This window comes from Gavia stellata, chromosome 6, assembly GCF_030936135.1.
Source record: "Gavia stellata isolate bGavSte3 chromosome 6, bGavSte3.hap2, whole genome shotgun sequence".
Taxonomy (NCBI): domain Eukaryota; kingdom Metazoa; phylum Chordata; class Aves; order Gaviiformes; family Gaviidae; genus Gavia; species Gavia stellata.
The window spans coordinates 22,996,240-23,019,430 of record NC_082599.1 but is presented as its reverse complement, the minus strand read 5'-3'; the positions used below and the strand labels follow the sequence as shown (position 1 = coordinate 23,019,430).

General features: G+C 40.2%; 1 protein-coding gene across 1 annotated transcript in view; it reads right to left on the bottom strand.

Moving 5' to 3' along the window:
- Positions 1 to 4,408: 4,408 nt before the first annotated feature.
- The window catches only part of ST8SIA6 (ST8 alpha-N-acetyl-neuraminide alpha-2,8-sialyltransferase 6), a 42,290-nt gene continuing 23,507 nt past the window's right edge, over positions 4,409 to 23,191 (bottom strand). The window contains exons 5-9 of the mRNA XM_059818729.1: positions 18,455 to 18,599; positions 15,984 to 16,096; positions 13,485 to 13,577; positions 10,058 to 10,530; positions 4,409 to 5,412 (exon numbers count right to left, since the gene is read on the bottom strand). Coding sequence (XP_059674712.1) covers positions 10,062 to 10,530; positions 13,485 to 13,577; positions 15,984 to 16,096; positions 18,455 to 18,599 — 820 coding nt within the window. The 3' untranslated portion in view covers positions 4,409 to 5,412; positions 10,058 to 10,061. The remainder of the gene's footprint in view (positions 5,413 to 10,057; positions 10,531 to 13,484; positions 13,578 to 15,983; positions 16,097 to 18,454; positions 18,600 to 23,191) is intronic.

Here is a 23,191-nt window from a genome sequence, read left to right as displayed (position 1 = left end):
AAATACACATCCCTTTGTCACTGTTCTTGGCTAGCAGACCCAGAGATAAAAGAGATAAGCTGCTGAAGTACCACAAGATGAAGGATTACCTGACTGTGAATATTTCAGAGTAAGATATATTTAACTAACAAGCTCATGCGTAAGAAGTCTACAGCTTCAGAGTGCGCAACAAGTGGCTATCAGCTGTTTGAAATAAAGCTGTTTCAGAATAAGCACTCCACAGAATATTCCTTGGGCTTGATCTCACACAGACTCCTGTACACAAGTGGACATGTGCTTTGTGGACCTGAGAGTCCCTGGAGGAGCTACTGCATGGATTTTCAGGATCTCAGTCCACAGATTCATCACATGAGAGCAAGTGACAGGACAGAGAAAGATCTCCAGGTCAAATGTTTTTTAAACCTAGATTGCTGTCTCAGGCTGTAGCTCCACCATGGAGTCTGTGCAGGGTCAAGGTCTAAGTCATCAATTAACCCAGACCAATTAACCAATCCAGATACCTGCACTGCATAAAATCAAATAATACAGAACAACAGGATTATTTTTTTCTAGTAGTTTGGGGAGCCCACAGAAGGTGCCAGGTCACCTAGATCATTTAGTTTCTTTTCCTGAATCACACACGACAGAGAATTTCATCTTGACTCAGGCATGGCAGTATGGTCAGACATCTCACTACTGTACAAAGGAAAGAGAATCAAAGTGAGATTAACTGGCCTCAAAATTGCCAGACCTTGTGCACCTCTGTTCTCTGCAGATGCTGTTTGAGATGCTGGGATTAGCAGAGACTGAATGCATAGGTGTGCTGAATAACGAGTAAGTTTATGCAAGCTTACTATCAGTGAACTGAGAAATAGTATTTACAGTCAAAGGTTTTTTTTATGGTTATCATTTCAGAACCTGCAGATAGTGGACAGCTTGTTAAAATGACTGTAATGGGAAAGAGAGAAGCAGGAGCAACAATCAACCAGTGTAGGTACCTAGAGTCCTTAGGTGCCTTCTGTCACTGCGAGGAGAGACGGGCTTCTGCCCACCAGGATGAGCTCCTGCAGGAGAGATGAGCTCATCTCTCCCTTCTGACTGGGGAGGACCCCTGTCTTGACTGAGGGTTCAGGGGACCATTGGGCCTGTCCAACAGCCATCAGATAACAAACGGCCCCCACTGTATCCCTACAGTCCCACCTGCATGGTCTCACCTCCTCCTTTGCTTTGACTTTGAAATTCCCCTGGCTCTGTTGGCATGAAACAATTTCCTCTTTTTGTTGCCATGTCAGGTTTTTGCCGGCTCAGTGTGCCAGAACAGCTCAATGTAAGATCAGACAGGAGCCAGAGATGGCACAAAGGAAGGGGTGGAGTGCAAGAACAAGGACTGGACTGCGCAGCCAGCCATTACAGCTTAAGTCACTGTGGAGCTACAGCCCAAATTTAGCACCTCCAGTTAGGCAATGTGAATATCCCACCATGTTGCCTTCCTTGAGATGTAAACCAAGCCATTTGAAGTATGTTTTACTATGCTGCAAGCATAGCAGCATTTGATTCATAGCCATACAAACTCCCTAACAGACACTAAAAAGGACTACATAATGCCCCACAGGGAGAAGAGAAATTACCAACTCAGGGCAGCACTGGATCCTAAAGGAAGATCCAACATTAAAGATTCAGAGGAGAAAAAGGAATAAAAGCAGCCAAGCAGGCTTTAATCTAACGATGCTGTGAAGCAGTCATGTGCAAGGACACTGTCAGCCTCTGCAAAGGTACAGTGGAACTATTAGCACGTTGTCAGTGTTTCTATCTTTAGAAAACTATTTAATCTCAATATTCACTCCACAGCATGTGACGGCATTGGAGGCCCACAAACCCTGAAAATTATTATTCCTCATGTGAAGTAAAGGGAACTGAAAGGCCCTTCCTAACCTTTGGTCAAGAATCCTTAATCAAAACTGCACTTGGCTAGGTCTTGCAAAAGTGTCATAAACATTCCCAGCCAGGTACAAAATCCATTTACTCACCATTAACCTGGCACAGATGTAAAATAAATGAGAAATCACAGATGTAAAATAAATGAGAAATAATTTATTCAGCTACCCAAGCAAACATCTTTTCCCACAGTGAGTGTACTTCAGCAAGTCTCGATCAATCTAACTGTACCCTGTCACAAATGCTGCTATTAACTTGCCCAGCCTGTGCACAAACTAATGTGACCTAGCCACCAAGCACACAGCAGCAGTAGCTATAATAAAGACGAGTACAAGGTCTGCACTCCTGTGGAGTGAGGTGGATGCAACTAACATCTCATAATAACTTCATGTCTGGAGCAAGGCCTGAGAAAGCTACATTAAAAATAGGTTCTTAATCTAAAGTCTAATAGAGCATATTTTTATTCCATGAGGAGTTAAGAGTATTTTTAGGAAAGGGTAGGAAAGGTTAACAATTCCTCCACACATTTCTTGTCAGTCATGTGCTCCACACAAATCACTGAGAGCTTTGAGAGCATAGAGAATCAGGTCTTCAGGTCAACGGCAAGTTTAAACTTTGCTGAAAGAGCACTAAAAAGTCAGTGTCGGTCCATGTTACAGAGCTTTCCATTTGCTCTCATTTCTGAGTGCTACGTCACGCTCTTTCAGTTAAGACCTCCTTTGGTCAAGGAAATTAGAATAGGTTTCTTCTTTTCGGCTCAACTTCTCTTAAATGTATTTCAATAACCTTTCCAGTTACTAACACATGTGTGTTATACATAACAAAGAAATAGTCCAGACACACAGTAACTTCAGCTCTTTATGGTGTGTTATGGTACACTGTATACATTTATTCACTGAGATAACGCAATACGGTGCTAACTAACAAAGACTTTTGAAAAACGTTGCTCCTCCACTGCAAATAAATTTCATTTTCTCCTCTCCACATCTTCTACTTACACGCAACCAGGTTTTGCCACTTTACTCATGCTGCATAGTTCATTGAATTTAATCTGAGCAATGAATGATTTGCATCACCTCTACATACACACAAAGCACTTGCAATTGTTCTAGATACAACGCAAGATCCTCTCAATCTCTAAAAGATGTATGAATTTTTCCAAGTCAAACCACGTAGCTGATATACAGCCAAGATCATCTCATTGCACTACACTAGCCTGGAATAAATTACAGTCCTTGCCTGAACACAGGTGCGTCTTTGTCTCTCTGGATGAAATACGACATGGGTCTCCTCATCCTAGGCTGTTTGCGTCACCCAAAGGACAAGTACATCACTTTGCACAGCTTCCAGCTCCAAACACTCAGGGACAGTCTACATGAGTGATTTATGGTGTAGGAGGAGCTCTTCTGGGAGCAAATCTGACTCTGATCTATAACTAGGTTCTTGCAGTAGGCAATCATCCATAACGCTCGTAACATGGATGCAGGGTCTTGCAGCCGCCAGCTCTCTGCACACGAGCAGCAGGTGCCTGTGGCCAGAAACTGGCACAAATTGGCTGGTGAAGACAAAATGTGGACATGTGCTGGAACCGTAACAGATCACAGTAAATCAAACCCTTGTGCTCGCCTCTTTCAGTCACCAGCTGGTAACACAGATGTACCCATCAACTCAATTCTGATGTCTTTGTTTCTTTTAAAAGCCCTACTGATATTCAGAGGTCCACTTGTGTATTAGTGGTGTCATTCAATTCCCCTAAGCACTATATTTTTTAAAAACCTTATTTTGCAAAAAATTGACTTTATTGCTGGTATATGCCGCCAGGATTTATGGACACTTCTACTTGGGTAGGAGTAGTATTGGATTCTGATATCATTATCTTGGAAATGGATTATTTATGTGATTATAAAACTGCTGCAAGGTAAGTTTTCAAATATTACAACAATATAGAGGTGCTCCTATAAAGTATCAATGTTTTTTTGAACCTTATTTTAAAAGGTTCAATTAATTTAAGTAATTAATTATTTTTTTCAGATATAATCCTCAATGAGTGGAATATTGAATGCTCTTTAAATCAGTTGACTGGGGATTTAATGCTACAGTGGCAAAAGGAGTTTTAGTAAGCAAAATACCCAATAGTATCTGACTGTAAAAGAAGAAGAAGGACACTCTATCTTTGAACTGATCATTCAATAGACTCTCAAAAAAACCACTGAAAGTCATTACAAGTTTTGGGGGGTTTTTGGGGTTTTTTTGGTTGTTTTTTTTTTTTTCTGCAGTAAAACATGTAATAAATAACATACAAACAGCCATAGCTAGGGGAACAACTGCTTGTCATAGCTCCTGTAAACGTTAATGTGATTCTTTCCATTGGGTTGATATTTCATTTTCTCTTGTTGCAAGATGTTGCTCCACAGGTATTCCTGGACCACATGGAAACTTAAAGCACAAGAACTGCATGGGTTTTAAATTAAGTAAGTGACTGCAGGTTCTTTTCTCATATGTCCTGGTACAGGAGAAGACCTTGGGGTTGACTGTAAGAGGAACTTTCTTTGAATAATGTTTAGTGCAGTTTCCTTATCTGTAGTCACAGATAAGTCACCTAGCTATGCTAGGTGAAAAAGAAATAGAAGAAATGATAGGTTTGGTCCCAATCATTTTTCTAATGAATTGTCCATCTCTTATGTCAGCTGAGATACAGATCTGGGATTGCAGGAATGTGTGCAAAGCCATGCCCTACCAGGACTCTGAGGATTGCAGCATGGAACCTAGTTTATTGTCCTCATTTGGAGCTGAGCTGGACCTTAGACAGGAACAGAAGGAAGAAAAGGGGTTTAAAAACAGTTATACAGCTCTGGTCCTTCTTGTTCACAAAATTAACATCATTCACATCCACAGCATTATCTATTGCCCACAAAATGAAAGCCCATAAACCACTTGACTGTCTCTAACCTGAGAGAATTTTTCATCTGTGCACCCTGGGACAAACTAAGAATCACATGGCTCTGAATTAATTAGTCCTCTGTAGCTCTTCTCATCACCTTTCTCATGTAGACAAATGCTAGTGTTTACAGGATCAAGTTCTTAATTGAAAATGTTCACTGCCAACTCATGCAGCTACCATACAGAGACTATTGCCTGTATTACGTGATATTAACAAAACCAGAGATCTCATGTCAAAATGTTTTAATGATACTGTAAGAGGCAAAACATGATGAATGTCACATATTGCCACTATCCTGAGATTGTGCTTTGCTACGATTAAATCGATAATCAGGAGTTTCAGAATTTCCCAAATAAATGCTATTTTGTATTTTAAAAAATGATTACTCAAAACTCATAAATGTAGCAGTCACTGTGCGACTTTTCTCCCCAAGTGTAAAATATTTCTCTATTGTAATAATGCAGTTTAATGCTCACAAAATCACATCAGACCAAATCCAACACCGAACTGCTGAGATAGACAGCAGATAGACAAATTGTCTCCTTAGGATCGTCACCCTAGAATTAAAACAATAAAATATGTTATTGATATTTTTTGTATAGTAGGAAAACTGCTTGTTATATTCAAAATAAGCCAATAGCTTAGTCCTCTGTGTATGTATTTCACCTTCTGCATCAGCTTTTTCAGCCTGATTTCAGACTGGGAGTCTATGACATTTATTATACAGTATCATAGGCTCACAAAATTCTCCTGGGTAAGCTGGACTGCTAGTGCCTGATCTAAAGGAGGACTCCTTCATTTGAATACCCCAGAACTGCTCACACTTACCCCACCTGCACCTCTTCAGGCTTCCTAAGCTAACCAAGCCTGGGTCTAAACAGTATCTTCATGGGACAAATTCACTGCTAATCTGAACATAGATATGTTCTAAATTATATTATCTTAATCATATTTTGAAATAGCCAGAGATTGAAATTATTCTCTTTCTTCAACAGGCTAGTTCTGCTGTGGAAAAACAAAACAAAACCCTTCTAGATCTGTAAATAATTTTTCATTTGATTTGAAATCTAACATAAATTCTAATTTGATTTAATCTATATTTTTCTATTCTGGTGCGTTTTAACTAAACCAGACGCAACCTATCTCCGCTTTTTTCATTACTGACATTATTCTTAACACTTAATTAGTGGATGAACACATGAGCAAAGCATGTGCTTAAAAGCTATACCGCATGGGTACTAAACCAGAAGACCTTTCTTTCAACGTTGTATACATTTAATAATTTCACACTGGATAATATTTGTCCAAGTCAAGGATAGGCTGAAATTTGGCTGGCTGACAGGAATCTGGAGGTGTCCTTATTTTCAAAATGTGGTATCACAGAATCACAGAATCACTACGGTTGGAAAAGACCTGTAAGATCATCAAGTCCAACCATCAACCAACACCACCATGCCCATTAAACCATGTCCCACAATGCCTCGTCCACACGTTCTTTGAACACCTCCAGTGATGGTGACTCCACCACCTCCCTGGGCAGCTTATTCCAGTATTTCGCCACTCTCTCAGTAAAGAAATTTTCCTAATATCCAGAACCTCCCCTGGTGCAATTTGAGGCCATTTCCTCTTGTCCTGTCTTACCTTCTCACGGTAATTAAAAGTGAATTGTGGGGCAGTTCATATTTCTCTAGCTACACTGAGACACCACAAGCATAAAAAAATTTCAGCAGAATTTAAGCTCATGTTGGTATCCTACTGTTATAAATAGGTTATTTATAACAATTATATTTATAAACATTTTATTTGTAACAGTATTTATCACTTATTTGTATTGCAGCAACTTTCAAGATTAAAAAAAAGATCACATGCTGACAGAGTCTGGAACAAAATTATTCTCTTTGATGTCAATTCCTGAGCAAGTAAGCAGGCAGCCATCTGCTTTACAGGATGCTGCCCTGCTAGCTCCACCTTGGGTGGAAGGCTGCACTGCTGCTCTCTCTGTCAGAAATAGATGGCTTTTAATCATCTGGTTGGTTGGAATTAAAAAGCCCAGTCCCAGTTTTTACTTTCCAGGTAAGATAGATACAATCACATTCAGTCAAAGGTTCAGCAGTTCTTACTCCCTAACCACCAGCACAACTTGGCTCAAGCTCTCCTCCTTCAGTCCTTTTGCTCAGATGATTAAGCACTATTCGCTTCCCCAGGCTCAGGGAGTCTCAGTCTCATTCTTACTTTCTATGCTTTTTTCCGTTGACTGACTCCTCTGAGCAGCTGCTTAATGTTACTGTGCTGTATGTCAAAGGAACACATACTCATCTTCCCTGCTGTCTCTTTCTAGCAAGCAGAAAACCTGATGGATTCTTGATCAGACAAAATTTGCATTTTAACCAGGCTTCTGGGCAATCAAATTTTTGGCAGTCTGATTAATTTATCATCTGACAATTTTTCTAATCAGATTTTTCTGTCTATTTTTAAATATGAATCAGGCCATTTCACCTCCTTGAACTTATGTTTACTTGAAGCTAATGACATGCCCTTCAGGCTTATCAGGTTAAACCAATGAACAAACAAGATTTCCTTCAGCTGCAGGGCCATAACAAAAATGATTTGGCAATTTAATACAAAATAATAAAGATCATTATTTTAATTACATTTCAAGATTTTGCTGACGTCTCATTTTCCATTTCACTATCTGTGACAGATATGCATCTACTTTAGCGATGACATGTACAGTCTGTTGAGCATAATCATAAAGGTGCAGGAGCGGATATTAAGACAGATGAAGTTTCCCACATTGTTCAGCACCAGCTCTACAGGGCTCTCATACCCGACAATTCCCTCTATCCAATAAGCAAAGTTCACCTTTACAATGGCAAAGATGGTGTTTAGGAGCAATACTACCAAAATGATTCATTGGGAGGCAGTTATGCTCTCCCTGTACTGTTCCAGAACCTGCTATCTGCTTGCAATATAGGTGCTTGCAGCAGAGCAGCTTCCTTCACTTCTTATTTACAGCAGCAAACTTTTGTGTCCCAGTAACATGTGACGGAAGTTCTGCCTGAGACTTCTGTGGGCACCCAGTGCTGTAAGGAACCTTCAGCTACCCACTAACAGGGAAAAGCGCAGAGCAGGGAAAAGAACATAAAAGGGAAATTGAAAAGAGAAAGGAGATTGTTCAATTTTTAGAAAAGGTCATCTTCAGTGAAATATACTCATTATGGGATTTCAATTATCTCTAATAGTTGATAATAATAGCAGAATGGTAGCTCATACTGAAAGCATTTAATTGCTTTGGTTTTAAAAGGCTAACTTTTCTCTTTGTAAATATAAGTGATAACATAGTGGAGAAAAATCTTAGGGCAGCACAACTTATCCTTCTGGTTGCTTTTTTTCTTTACAGCTTATTTTGCAAATTTGGCCACAGAAGTGATTTTCAGTCTGTCAAGCATGGACAGCATTTAATTAACCCATACAGATACTTAAACATTTTTGTGGCTTCTATCTGCTTCTCTCTAGATTAAATATTCACAAAGAGCTGCCTTTCATTTTCTTAGCTGGTGTAGTTGCCACAATTAAAATTACATGGTATGTCTCCAGGATTTTGTATTATAGGAAGAATAAATACAATGGAAACTTCAGGCTATAAACAGCTTAGCCACTAAGAAAAATACATTATATATTTCTTAACCTTTCCAATATGCTGCAACTTTTTACAAGCAGAACACCATACCTTAGCCATATGAAACTGCATACACGTACACCTCCCCCTAGGTAATCTCCCACCATGGACTAGAAGAATGGATTCACTACATGGCTTCTGGTCCCTTCTCACATGTTTTATATTATTCTAATAATACATGAAAGCAGTTTATTTTTCTATTTCTTCAAATAAACTGAAACTGAATAAAATTGTGCCTTCGTGGTCTAGCTTGGTACTAGCAATCTGCTAGTTTAAAACTTAGCAGTCTCTGACGATGAACCAAGTACGAATCTTTGATAGCATGTTTTCTAAATACCATCAAAGGATATTTTCAAGTACGTTTCAGAACCTAGCTAGAAGAAAAGCCCTTAGCTTTTGAACTTAAAATTTCTGGCTTGAACAAGATGATGCTATTTTAATTTATTTAAGTTGAGTAAGACAGTAATGAGGTTACACCTGTCCAATTAAAGCATATTGTATACAATGGTAGTTCTACTGTACATTTCACTTATTGTTATATTAACTTGAAACCCCTGGAAAAATAGAGTTCTGTGAAAGGCAAATCTGACAACAGTATTGTGAGCTGGGGAATTTCTTAGTTAGCTTAAACGATGAAGTATTTTACAAATAGGTCTTACTTTGGGAACAGGGCAAATCAAGATTAAAAACATGCAGACAAATCTTTCCAAAGTCATCTATGATCTGTACATGGTAAATTGGCTCAAGGTCAGAGGCCAGACTCTGTGCTGCATTTCTCTGAGACAATACAGGTAAAGAGAAGGTAAAGGTCCAAGGAGGATGGAACAGTTAGAAAGGACAGAGGAAAGGGAATGACACTTCATCCTGTATTTGTAACTCGCAGATTCTGAGCTGCCTCAGGGTAAAATCCTCAGCAAGATCTGCTGTAGTGTATGGCAGCTTCCTCACTGCTGTCCACAAGCTGTTCCGCAGCCCAGGGCTTTGAGAGGATACTGCTCTAAATTTATCTTTACCTAACAAGAGGGAACAAGGGCGCATATGTATGCTACTCCTTCATGGGGCAAGCTTAATCCTTACTTTGGCCTCTGAATACATCTGGAAAGGCTATGCCAGGATTAGGTGTCTTCTCTTGAAGATCATAGTATGTTACTGCCTTTAATAAAACAATTCACAAAGGAGGCTGGTTCATGGGAATTGATACCAAACCAAACATAGGTTGGTAGAGATACATATCTGGGATAAGGAGATACTACTGATTGACTGTGAATTAGGGTGATAATGTGTATTTAGCTATGCTCCTCATCTAAAGTTCACAATTAGAAATCATTTCGCAACTCTGTGGTACATCATTATATTTATTCAGAAGGCTCCAACCTTTCACTTATTTATGAACACAACTTTCATTGAGTGTAAGGTAGAAATGTCTCTCTAAGGAAGAACAGACCCACATTGTTCACAAAACAAGTTTTCCCTTGACACGTTACTTAAATAAAGACATTTTATGTGGTAAGAATGTGACCTACCTTTTTAGTCTGATTCACATTTACCAAATTGCAACTTCAAAATGCCTTTGCCATGAAGCTGAAGGATCTGGTTGTATTCTTTGGGCATTGCATGGAAACCCGGTTTAGGCAGCTGGTTGTCATAATAGTGGTGGCTGATTGGCATCTTCTCTGTGGATTTTGAGAAAGGCCAGAAGCCATAGAGCTTCACACTCTCACACAGCTCAAGAGCAGCACTAGTGATCATAAAACCAGATGACAACCGGTAGGCTTTCACACCCTTCGTTCTCCAGAACTGGGCAAGACTTTTCAGATAGGCGGGGTGAAAAAATATTGCCCTTTGGGTTGCTTTGAACTCTTGCAGAGTGTGATATACTTTAAAAGAAGTGGCTGTGTTGCTTCTGAAGGAAAATGCTGGCAATAAAAGGAAAGCATCTCCATAGACCGCAATGTTCTCCAGAAATTCTGTCTTTTTTTCATTTAGTTTGTTGTATCTGCAAAATACAACATTTTAGGAAAAGAGTGAATGGAATATACTATTGATATAAATATTACAGACCAAAACAGCACAACTGCACTTGCATATATGAGTTATGAACTCTGCTGCACTAGTTCAGCACAGCTACATCGCAAATTTATACCAACCTGTTATATGTTGTCATATGTGCAGTTTCGAAAATCTGGCTTTATTGCATAATAAGAACACACTTCATAGGATTGAACTGGCAACACGGGAGCTACCAAAGCAGATTAAATTCACTGCTAATGATACCAGGTCCTGTTTACAGAATTTATCAATTCAAGAAATTTCAAAGGAGAATGCAAAAAAACTAATTGTATTTATATTTTCTCTGTTTAAAAATACATGCACTATGATATGTACTGCCATGTGTTTGTGAAATGTGTTTCTCACATCAATAGGTATACAATAACCTGTCTTCAAAATCTGGGTCTCTGCCCTGTGTGGAAATACAATTATGCATGTGAACAGTCTTGGAGTGTTAAAGATTAGTGTGTGCTCGTTTTGCATGGTCTTAGCTGCTTTTGATATACTACTAAAACAGTTGAAAAGATAGGCATGTCTATTCATCTCCTTCGACTACAAAGGGAACACATGGAGGTCTGTAAAGCCTTAGAGATCTAACTTCACAAATGAGGAGGATTTATCCTCACATGCTTTGGTTCCCCAACAACCAGCAAAGAGACTTAGTTCTCACCATTGGATAATTCCGTGCTCCCAAATATTGAATAGTGAACTTCCAGAGTTATCCAAGAAGTGAAACAAGACACAAGGAGGTGGCTCAACTCATTTCGTCTATAGATCTGAGTTGTCACCTGAACATACGGCACTCGCACCAACTTTGGGATTCAAAGCACTGAGTCCTCTTTTGTAGGTAGTTGCCTATTTAGGCAGCATATTTTCACCTTTTAAGGGCTACAGGAGCCCACTTTTCACAAATGGCTCCAGCAGAAACTGGAAAACTTGGTTTCATTTCTCTTCACAACTTCAGTAGGTTCAAACCCTCTTCTCATGCAGCACTTCAAAACAGAGGACAGTAGCCACTGCCATTTCCATTCAAAACTCTCACAGAGGAATTATCAGTTACCTCTTGCACAACTGAACTCATGCAAGGAGTGATACACCCCTTCTCAGCCTGAAGAGGTTTAAACTTACAGGTTCTGCTTCCCAGAAAAGTGCCATTACCACCAGACTCTGAAACAAAATGAATGAGACAGACTCAGACCCTCCTGTTGACCCTGGGACCCTGTGCATGCAAGAGTCACACCGCCAAAACAAGCAAGAAAGCCGGAGCCTATATCTATGAAGAGGTGGCTGAAGGGTGAACTTCTGGCCTCTACTCCAAGAATTTTATCTATTTCTACTCAGTGTAAAGTACATAGAGAGCCTTCAGGACAGAATTCAGATCTATGTTCTTCCTTAGCTAGAAGCCTGAACAACTCAACCTCCTCTTGTTTTCCTTTCCAGCTCTGCCATTGTAAGGTGCAATGTAGCCCAGCTCCATCAGGACACATGAGAACTGTGCTTCTTTCCTCCAAGAGAGGAAACATTGTACACCCTGACAGATACAGTTCAAAAGCTGATTAACCTGAACAATAATAACATCAGACTAACGCGGTACCCAAACACAGAATTATAAATTGAAGTGAATTAAGTTAGAATAGGTCTTCTGAGAGAAGAAACAAACTTAGTTCTGCTAAATGGTGCCAAGTTGCTTCCTGTTCCTCCTTTCAAAGCATTTACAGTGTTCGCTGAATAATTAATTAATTATTTTTTTAAAATCCTAAAGTCCTCTCATAATCTCATTTCACCCTCACACAGGTTTAGCTCATATTTCCTTCACTCCTATTAACCATGGTGTGGCTTAATTTGTCTAAAAAATCAGTGCAGCTGTGGCAGAACACTTTGATCAAGCCCAGACAAATTATGCATCAGGTCAGTAGTCACCAATGATGCTGCGTCACTGGACAAAGTTTTACTTCCTCATATTCTTGTGCAGCCCCACTAACATCAATGAGCTAAATCTATTTTTGGGGAAGCAATAATTCATCTTCATTTAAGTCAAAAAGTGCTGGGTAAGAATCAAGGTAGTTAGTACTCATTGCAAAAAATCAAGTTCTATCCTTGAATCAATGACAAATGCCTGTTGTCATTTCTATGCTTACTGTACTTTTTCCTTCTTCCCTTAAAGGAAAACAAAAAAGCTTTGCCTGATGTTCTCATTTGACAAATACAGATATGAGAGACAATAAGATACAGGAAGATCAGTAAGCAGTAAATAACATGCCACAGCAGTCCTTTTCATAGATGAGCTGCAGTTCCAGCCTGCTGAAGATGTCAGATTAGTCAGCCTGGCCTTATTAGATTTTCTTTTCATCAAGAAGGTGAAAAAAAAAAAAACTTTGCTGAGAAAAAAGTGTGTGAGCAGCTTTCGTACGGATTGAGAAAATGGATTACAGAAATTGGGCCTCCATTCAGGAAACAGCCTCCACCAGAATAGCCTCTAAGCACATTACCTAAAAATATGTGCTTACAATCCTACTGATAGAGTCGGACACACATTTCCAAGCTTTCCTGATTTATGCTTACAATTCCTTTCTTATGTTGGGGGTCATGAGGGTCATGGGGGGGAAAAGAAGAGGCTTGGGCTTGCAAACATCAATTTTATTCTGTCATAAACTGTGGACTGGTGCCAACTGAAGCACTTGCTAATCTGGGTATTGCTGACACCTTTCTGCTACAAAAAAGGTCAGGTTTAACAGATTTCCATTTAGACTGGTACATATTTTACATGGGAACTAAGGCTTAATGAAGTAATCTGCATGTACTGCTCTCTATGCTGGTATCCTAACAGATCTCCAACAAAACCTAAATCATGTCAAACAATTATACAATATTGCACAGAAACAGATTTGCAGTAGTACTTACTTCTGAGCTATGATACTCGGATTAACAGTCACAAGGTTTGTTTTATTGCCAACATCTTTGCTAATGCTTCCCGTGGTTGGAGGGAGGTTACACCTGAAATTCAGAAACATCTACTTAAACAGATGCGCACCAGAAACGCTTTACCATTATTATTTGCAAATTCCTCTCTTGTGCAATGACACTTTCACGTCAGCTCCCAGGGATCTCTAAGTACTTTACAAATATTAAATAAGGCTTACAGCACTTCTAGTAAAAATATTTAATCTACTGTACAGATGGTTAAAATAGGGCACAGAGAGCTCATTTTCATAAATCATGTTACAAATCAGGAGCGAAGTTAAAATCCCTGAAGAAGCCAGTCTATGAAAGCCCTGTGTTCGCTGCTAGGAGATACTGCCCCTCTTGCCTACACAATGCATTTCTTCTGAAAGTCTTCTATTATTTTCTGTTTAAAACCAGTCTGATTGATACCAGTCCCTCAGCTTGCACAGCAATTTTGACAGCTGTTCCATGAGCCAACAACAGCATAAATTGCCCAATTGCAGAAACAGTGGTTTCTGTAACAGGTAAAGAAAGCATTTTTTTAAAGTCAGTCACTTAGTAAGTTTAGCATCTTAGTATGTAGATTTCCCTTTTTTATTAAGACAGTTATCTAACTGGAAAGACTTTTTTTTTTAAATTTGAAAAGCCCACATATTAGTCAAAAGCAGGAAAGGAAACAAAATGCAGCTGGCTGTGTGATTGGACATCACTGAGAGAAGAACCTTCACTTGATTACTCTGTTCCCTTGCAGGAACTACGAAGTGTGAGTTACATACTAAGAGAGTGGGCCAAATTACGGTCTGAGTATGCCTGGTTTTCTCCACAATCTATAGAGGGAACTGAAAAAAACCTACTTAAATTAGTTGCCTAATTTTTTAGATGGCTAACAGAAGGTGAGACAAATACTGGGGCACTTAAATAACTGCATTAGTGAGCCAACCTAAGGCTAAGTAAACCCTTTGTTAAACCAGAGGTAAAGGTAAACATAGAATCATAGAATCGTTTAGGTTGGAAATGACCTTTAAGGTCATCGAGTCCAACAATTAACCTAGCACTGCCAAGTCCACCACTAAACCATGTCCCTACGCCACATCAACAAGTCTTTTAAATACCTCCAGGGATGGTGACTCAACCACCTCCCTGGGCAGCCTGTTCCAATGCTTCACCACTCTCTCAGTAAAGACATTTTTCCTAATATCCAATCAAAACCTCTCCTGCCTCTCTTGAAGCTGTTTCCTCTTGTTCTATTGCTTGTAACTTAGGAGAAGAGACTGACACCCACATCTCTGCAACCTCCTTTCAGGTAATTGTAAAGAGCGATAAGATCTCCCCTCAGCCTCCTCTTCTCCAGACTGAACAAACCCAGTTCCCTCAGCTGCTCCTCATAAGACTTTCTCTTTAGATCCTTCACCAGCTTTGTTGCTGCTCTTTGGGTGTGCTCCAGCACCTCAGTGTCCTTCTTGTAGTGAGGGGCCCAAAACTGAACACAGGATTCGAGGTGCGGCCTCACCAGCGCCGAGTACAGGGGCACGATCACCTCCCTACTCCTGCTGGCCACACTGTTTCTGATACAGGCCAGGATGCCCTTGGCCTTCTTGGCCACCTGGGCACACTGCTGGCTCATGTTCAGCCGGCTGTCGACCGACACCCCCAGGTCCTTTTCTGCCAGGCAGCTTTCCAGCCACTCTTCCCCAAACCTGCAGCATTGCGTGGGGTTGTTGTTCAGTGAGCAGGGCCTTCTATTGGGTGGATCCCATCCAGTCCCATAGACTTGTGGGTGTCTAAGTGGTGTAGCAGGTCGCTAACCATTTCCCCTTGAATTATGGGGGCTTCATTCTGCTCCCCATCCCTGTCTTCCAGCTCAGGGAGCTGGGTACCCAGAGAACAACTGGTCTTACTATTAAAGACTGAGACAAAGAAGGCATTATGTTTCCCCTGCAATCCAATAAAGGAGGAAGATTGTCCTTAGCCCTCCTTTTGTTGCTAACGTACTTATAGAAACATTTTTATTGTCTTTTACAACAGTGGCCAGATTAAGTTCTATGTGACATTTAATACCATGTGACATGTGACTTTTAATACCAGTCTTATTTCAATTTCAGGGTTTTCTTTATTCTCTTCTCCTGATTAAAAAAAAAAAAAAAAGAAGGAAAAAAAAGTTCCCTCTCCTAAAGGATATTAAATGAACAGAAATTTTGGGTTGTCAGATAATCACATTTCACATCACTGGCAAGGTATCTTTGCAATCTTAAATCATACACCTATCCATAAACTCCTCTCTTTACTTAGGAAGTAGCGTTCTGAAATTTACAAAGCACAAGACTATCCTTAGAGAGGTAGAAATAAAGAATTGTCACTATCCATCCTCATTGCTACAAACTGGCATTGGCATGCTTCCAAGCCTGACAAGTTTTTAGAAACATTCGACACCCTTCAGTAAGATGAAGCAGCTCTTACCTGAACACAAAGTCAGAATGATCTATTTCAGCTCCACAGCTGGAATTTTTCAGAATGCCTCCATTTCCAACCACGGCACAGGTCTTTAAGGGATAGACTGAAAGAGGAGAGGACTGCAAACAAATAAAAAGACACAGCCAATGCCTTGTAAATCTTTTGATTGTTTCTTCGTGTCTTTAGTCATTTGTCCTTGCAGGTTTAATCCGGTAAATCCCAGTGAAAGCATTCACCATTTAGCAGACAGGATGGCCAGACCTGGACAGCCAAGAGCCAAAAATAGACACCAACAGACTGAGAACTGCTATTTCTGTCGTCAGTACTTTGAGGGAATAACACTGGATTGTTAAAACTGGATGAGTATCTTTTAAATACACTTAACACAAAATTTACCTAGTAGTGGACTGAATCCTTGACAAGCTAAGGAACTAACTTGTACTGAACATAGTTTAAATTTACCCATTTTTCCTTTGCACTGTAACAGGCTGGGGGTTGTCACATAGTCATTGACTTTGTCAGCTAATAGAAAGTAACTCTGTAAATGCTCATTATTTTGTCATCACACAATTACATTTGATGTAAAATAATTAATTTAGGGGAACCTGAAGGTGTAAAGGACAATCACGTGCCCTGGCTTAACTCATTGTCAATGTTACGGCTAACTGAAGAAGTTACTGTTTCTGGCTGCTCACCCTCTCTACTCCTCTTGTTAGAGATTGGTGTCTTGCACTGGTGAAGCTGAATGGGAGCTAAGTGCATCCACTTGTGAACCAGCACAGATCACAACCTAGCAAATTAATGTAAATTGTTGGCTATTTCAGTTGACATTAACATAGTTGGCTGTTATCCCAGGGTCTCAGAAACATCTCATACAACTTGTTCAGCCTCTTCTGCTGTGGGAGCACTGACATTCAACAGAGAGGCCAACAGCTGGGATACTTTGGCTGCAGAAACTGAACACACTTGTAAAATTGAGTCAAAACTTGCTTACACAAAGCGTTATCCTTCCTCATTCTCTCATCAGCTTCCCCAAAGAGAAGCAGGAAGGGACACTGTTACGAACAAGGCAAAAAGTGTGGGGAAAGTGGCAGACTTCACATTGCCTGGCAATATACTACAAAGCACTATGTTCAAATATTTTGTTCAATTCTGAAAAGACAGTAGGAGGACACAAAGGCCAGACAACTCTGGCTAGTTTAGCAAGTATATATCCACATAAAACGTACTACTTTTTTCTTTCATTCAGTTTAAATTTGGAACCACTGTAACCTCTATTGCAATAAAGTTTTTAGCGATTCATCAGCATTAGAAAGGACTAGACTCATGGCAGTTGGGATGTCACAAATCAAGAATACCAGAGTCGCGTAAGAGGGCTCCCACGTGCTCTTACTTTTGAAAAATTAAGTACATCTCTGTGCCCCTCTTTGTCTGGTCTCCAGAGCTTATATGTATATTATAAGTCCCAAACTACAAAATCTGATTCCTTTGCTCAACCTGTGTTTCTGACTGCAAAGCTGGTGAAAGGCTGGGCAACAAAGCTGGTGAAAGGGCTGGAAGGAATGTCCAATGAGGAGTGGCTAAGGACTTTGGGCTTGTCTAGTTTGGAGAAAAGGAGGCTGAGGGGTGACCTCATTGCTCTCTACAGCTTCCTGAGGAGGAAAAGTGGAGAGGGAGGTGCTGAGTTCTTCTCCATGGTATCCAGTGATAGGACACATGGGAATGGTTCAAAGCTGCACCAGGGGAGGTTTAGACTGGATATTAGGAAGCATTTCTTTCCTGAGAGGGTGGTCAAACACCGGAACAGGCTTCCTAGAGAGGTGGTCGATGCCCCAAGCCTGTGAGTGTTTAATAGGCATTTGGACAATGCCCTTAATAACATGTTTTAAATTTTGGTGAGCCCTGAAATGGTCAGGCAGTTGGACTAGATGATCATTGTAGGTCCCTTCCAACTGAAATAGTCTATTCCCTTCCCTTCCCTTCCCTTCCCTTCCCTTCCCTTCCCTTCCCTTCCCTGCCATTCCATTCCATTCCATTCCATTCCATTCCATTCCATTCAGTATCAGGTTAACCACCAAAATAGCTTTCGTAAATTATATGCCCAAGCCTGCACTGGAAATGGCATGGGAATACAAGGAATATGAAACGTTGTTCCAGACTAAAATGCCTTTGAAAATGGCAATGAGAATGCAAGGCAAATGTTCTCAGAGGATTCACTCCTGAATTCAGTTCATTGCCAAGCCAGGCTGCAAGTTGTGTTCTGTAGCAACTCCATCTACAATCTGATCTATGATACCCTGTCCATGTCTCCACCACTGCAGAGGAAGGCAGAAAAAAAGGTCTTACAAGGTGAATGAAGAAGTGCATACAGGGGGTGAAGGGTCTCTTCCAGAGGAATCAAACAAAACAGCTCTATTACTAACACAAAAGATATATGATACTACAATTATAACAACAGGTAAAGATACAGTTCTTACCACAGGCAGCATCTTAAATACATCCTCTGTAATGAGGATGGTCTTTTTACTGTCCACTTCGTAACTCATGTTACTTCCCAGTGGGGTGTTGTTTTGAGAAGCAATAAAATGGTGAACTGCACCACAGCAGGAAGCTAATTCTGACCTGCAAAAAACCCAAACAAAACCTGCTCAAAGACAGGCAAATAAGTAGGAGAGTGATGGTAGAGAACTAGATGAATAAAAACCAGTTCTAATTAACTAAGCAACAAAAGGCTATGTGAACCCTCTATAATGTCATTTCCCTTGATTTGCTTTGCAGAGCAAGTCCATTTTCACAGTAAAATGTTCAGAAACTAATCAGACCAAGAACTCCTTTTCTTATCCTGTTTTTCTCTCTTGGTCTCCCTTTCCCATCCAGAAAAAGTTGCAGCCGGTGTTCTCCTCATTATTAATTGCTAAGATTATTATAGGAACACTGAGATACTTCAGTCCCCAAAGAATTAACAAGGTGATTTCAATCAACATAGAACAAGTGATTGTACGAAACTAGAAGGCTGAAGAAAGAAGGAGCCAAGGAGATGAAAGGAATGGTGATGGGAAGTACTGGCTATAGTACTTAGTGAACAGCTAGATGGTTACAAGCCAATTAATTAATAATTCATTTCTGCAACTGTTCAGCATGGTTTTCCTGTGCACAATATCACAGATGCTAAATAAATCACATCACAACTTGCAAATAAAGAAGATTGATATCTTTATGGTAGAGACAGACAGCCTAGCTGCTCCCCAAAACACCTGGCAGAAGTCCTTAAACAGATAAAAGTGCAAAGGATTCACTCAAACTTTACATAGGAGTGAAGGCTATCACCCATCTTAGAATTCCTGTTACCTCCAAACTTATAAAAATATTATGTATGTAAACATCCTATATTATTAACAGTAAATTGCAATGAAAAGCCCCATCAGACCTGAAACGCTGTAATTCATTTTGCTTTAGTGAACGATGTTCTTTCTGCTGCCGCTGGATCCAATTTTCAGACTGTAAGGCTGAAATATTCAGGGCCAGCCATTACCTACCAATTGGTAGGACATAGCTATCTCATTAGGTGAGATACTAAGAGAACTACTAACCATCTAGCAAATAAAATTCATTCATAACGGAATTGCTTGGAATTTTGAAGAAGATAACACAGCAAGGAAAAAGACAGTAATTCCTGTCCTAACACTGGAGGTTAATTGTGAAGAAAAAAATATATATATTTACAGTTAGAGCCAGAAAAATAGAAAAGTTTTATTTCATACTGTTTCAGCGAGTATGGTAAACCAAACCATTGGAACTAGTTAAACAATACAGATTAAATTCTGGCTGAAAGTAAGCTGACTTTAATAGGGTAAAACACAGGTAAGAGAAGTTGTTTCATTCGACTTTATCAACAATGTACACAGAGCAAATATTCTAATAATAATACAATTTTATTTCTGATGGAGATGAGGCATAGTCTAGCACATGGAAGAACCCAAGGATTTTGTTTCCTGGAAGACAGGGAAGAGAATGAACAGGTCTGGGACAACTCCCAATCTCAATTCCATTGAAATAATGGTCAAAATGGGGGGAAAAAAAGGTTGGGAATGTTGGTTTGATTCATACATAAAATACCAAAGGAAAGAATACCATTTCAATTGTCAGAGGGCTTACTGGTATATATTAACCCATTTTGAATACTGAGCTCTGAAACTCCTCAAAGACAAAGTTTCCAGATGTGTGAGGAACACTGGGAATGACTGAGTACTGGGATGGCACAGATCTAAAATAATCATACTAGGAGAGTTACCAGGAAATGTTAATGGGAAATATTACTCCTGAGAGAGTAAACAGTAGGGTTCAGATTTGCATGAGCCATATTCAGCTCCACTCCCTGAACACAGTGATTCCCACTGCCTTGCTTGAAGCCTTAAGGGGCAGAGGCGGTCTGTGGTCAATGAAAACCACTAGGTACAAGGGTGGGGATGGAACTGAGACTATGCTCTTGTGGGTCAGGAGGTGCATACATGGTGAAAACAATTGCTCTGGGCGTATAGTGTCCTATTTTAAACATATGGAAAACTACAATGGAACAATGAGGTAGGAGAGTCAAATGATTAAGTCTGTGAACACTGTATGTTATTGAATCACTCTTAACTCCACTTACTTTTCTTTCTTGTACACTTTTTCCTATAACCAGCTCTTTCTAACCTTAATATGTACTGCAGTAGTAAGAGGATTCAGATATCACTGTCAGACCCTGAGGGCACCACCAGACCTCACTACCCCTGCCCAGCCCCCCCAGGGCCACCCACACCCTGCCCATGGCCCAGGACTCCGTGTCAGTCCCCTGGGGCCACCAGCCCCTGTCCCAGTGACACTGCAGCAGAGCCAGTCTCCAGTTGTGCCCATCCCATCCCCAGGGAGGTGCCTGATGCCTGTTTTAGGGCTGCCGCACTCCTGGCTGGGAGTGGGATGTGCCCGTCTGCCAGTCCCTGCTCTGCTGCCCAGGTTATTGTGCTGTGATCCCACTCCCTGTCCCTTAGGAAGAAGCCTGGCAATCACATGGAGATAAGGAATCACAAAAACCAATTTTTATTTCCTTTAATTTTTTCTTAAAACTAAATATTATCTCTGTCAACGACGGCACATTCAGAGGAGAAGGAATAATGCCAGAATATTCTTGCCCAGCTTTAGTAAAAGAGTTGTTTTGTGTGTGATGGCTACCAGAACCTGAAAAAGCAAACTGATGATAGATAACATTCACTAATACAGATGACGTGGTTTTGCTTTTTATTACTTATTCCACAAGAACAAGTGCTTCAATAAATGTAGAAACAGTCTGGAAGAAAATCAGGTTTCAGAATTAATAAGAAAGTAATAGTTTAAATAAATATTATGGATCCACCGAGGAAGTAAAACAGAGCCAGGCTAGTTCAGAAACTCTGTGAGAACAAGAGAATATATACTGATTAACAATATACATTCTCACATTTCCTAAGAGCATACATGCTAAAAATTTGGAGGTAACAATAGAAACCTCTTACTTAGATCAAATCATGACACAGAATCCCACCATGCCCAAGTATACATGTACAAAGCTCCAGCAGGAATGCATGTAACCTGCAGACAGTAATACCCACTGGCAATATATTTAGTGATCTGTTCATATAGGATTTTGTACAAGCTGTGACATGTGGTACCTCTACAACTGACAGCAAACAATGAGGAAGTGGTAGAGACTGGGCAGCTCAAGCAATCTATTACTGCAACCGCCATCACAGTATTAATGTCATATGTGGCCTCTGTCATGAGGTAATGACACCCTAAAGAGCATGTACTTCCTAAGATTATGACATGTATTATACAATTATTTTAACAAGTGCTATACGTAGGGTGTTGCAAAGCCAAGACAACATTTTAACTCATGTATCGTGCCACCTGGGGAGAGAGAAATTGTTAAAACCTACCATACAAAAAAGTTTCTAATCAGATGGTGGGATAAGAGACAAGGGTCAGAATCTTAACAGCACCAAATGGTACTACCTTGAAGCCAAACTGCATTTTCTTTGGAAGGGTAGAAAGTGATCCATGTTGTCTGTTCTGACCAGGAGAAAATGCTGAGATATGCAGCTCTTGAAAGATGGGATGTTGCTATACAGGCTGAGCATCTACCTCAGATATGTGTAAGAACATGGTTATAGCTTACAGTAAGAAGTTTTAAGTTCCAGTTGTTAACAGAGCTGCTAGATTTGGGGCTTGCCCTAGAAGAAAGTGTTTTTATGATCCAGTCACAGCATTAGAAGTCCAGAGTGAAGGAAGCTGGAGTCAAAGTACCAAGTTTTGTAGGGCCATAGGTTTGGAAAGTATCTCCTTTGGAGTACAGGCTGGCACTGCCAGTTTCTTATTTGGAGGAAGCCTCTCCAACACTTCTCCTGCAAGCAGCTGGAAGCAGAGTGAGACTTAAGACCTATTTTTAAGTCCTGAGTTGTAACATCAACCACAGATATTTCTTATGCCAAGATAAGCAGAAAGGGAGTTGATTGCACTATCTGGAAATTTCACTTGTAAAAAGTAGGGAACAAAATCAGTACTTGGAAAAAGACTACACCATTTGGACTGGTAATACATACCTCTTAAAACTGAGTAAGTACAGTCATGATAGTCTTAACCAATAACCTAACCAGAGTGGTGTGCTGCATTTGTCTATGAAGTTTTGTTCATATTAGACAACACAAAGTCATTGTTGCACTGGAAAATGTTTTTCGTTGCTCAGCAGACATTTTCACTGAATTTCGTCCTTTGTGGACCAAGGACGCTGGACTTGTTTTTGTATTGAGGTCAGAGGGGATGGAATTCTGAGCCCACATGGCATCCAGATAATTTCTTCAGGTTTGTGGCTGCTGAGAACTTAAGAAAATCCTGGTTTCTGAAGCAAGTCATCAAAGTATAGAGACAAGCCAAAGGAATAATGTTGTTTTCCAACTGCTATGCAGTTAGTCCACACTGAACTGTGGGCAGTAACAGAGGACTGCTGCCTTGATTGTACATGTTTTCAAACCCCTCTGCATAATACAAACACTTCACATGAAAAGTCCACTCTACTTAGCGGAAGTCAGTGTCTGCAGGTTCTAAAAATGCTGATGTAGTTTCTTTGCAGCTCCTGTAGCAGCTCTGTAGCCAAGAAGCTCAGCCTGAACTATTGTCTCCCTCCTAGCAGCAAAATTAATTAG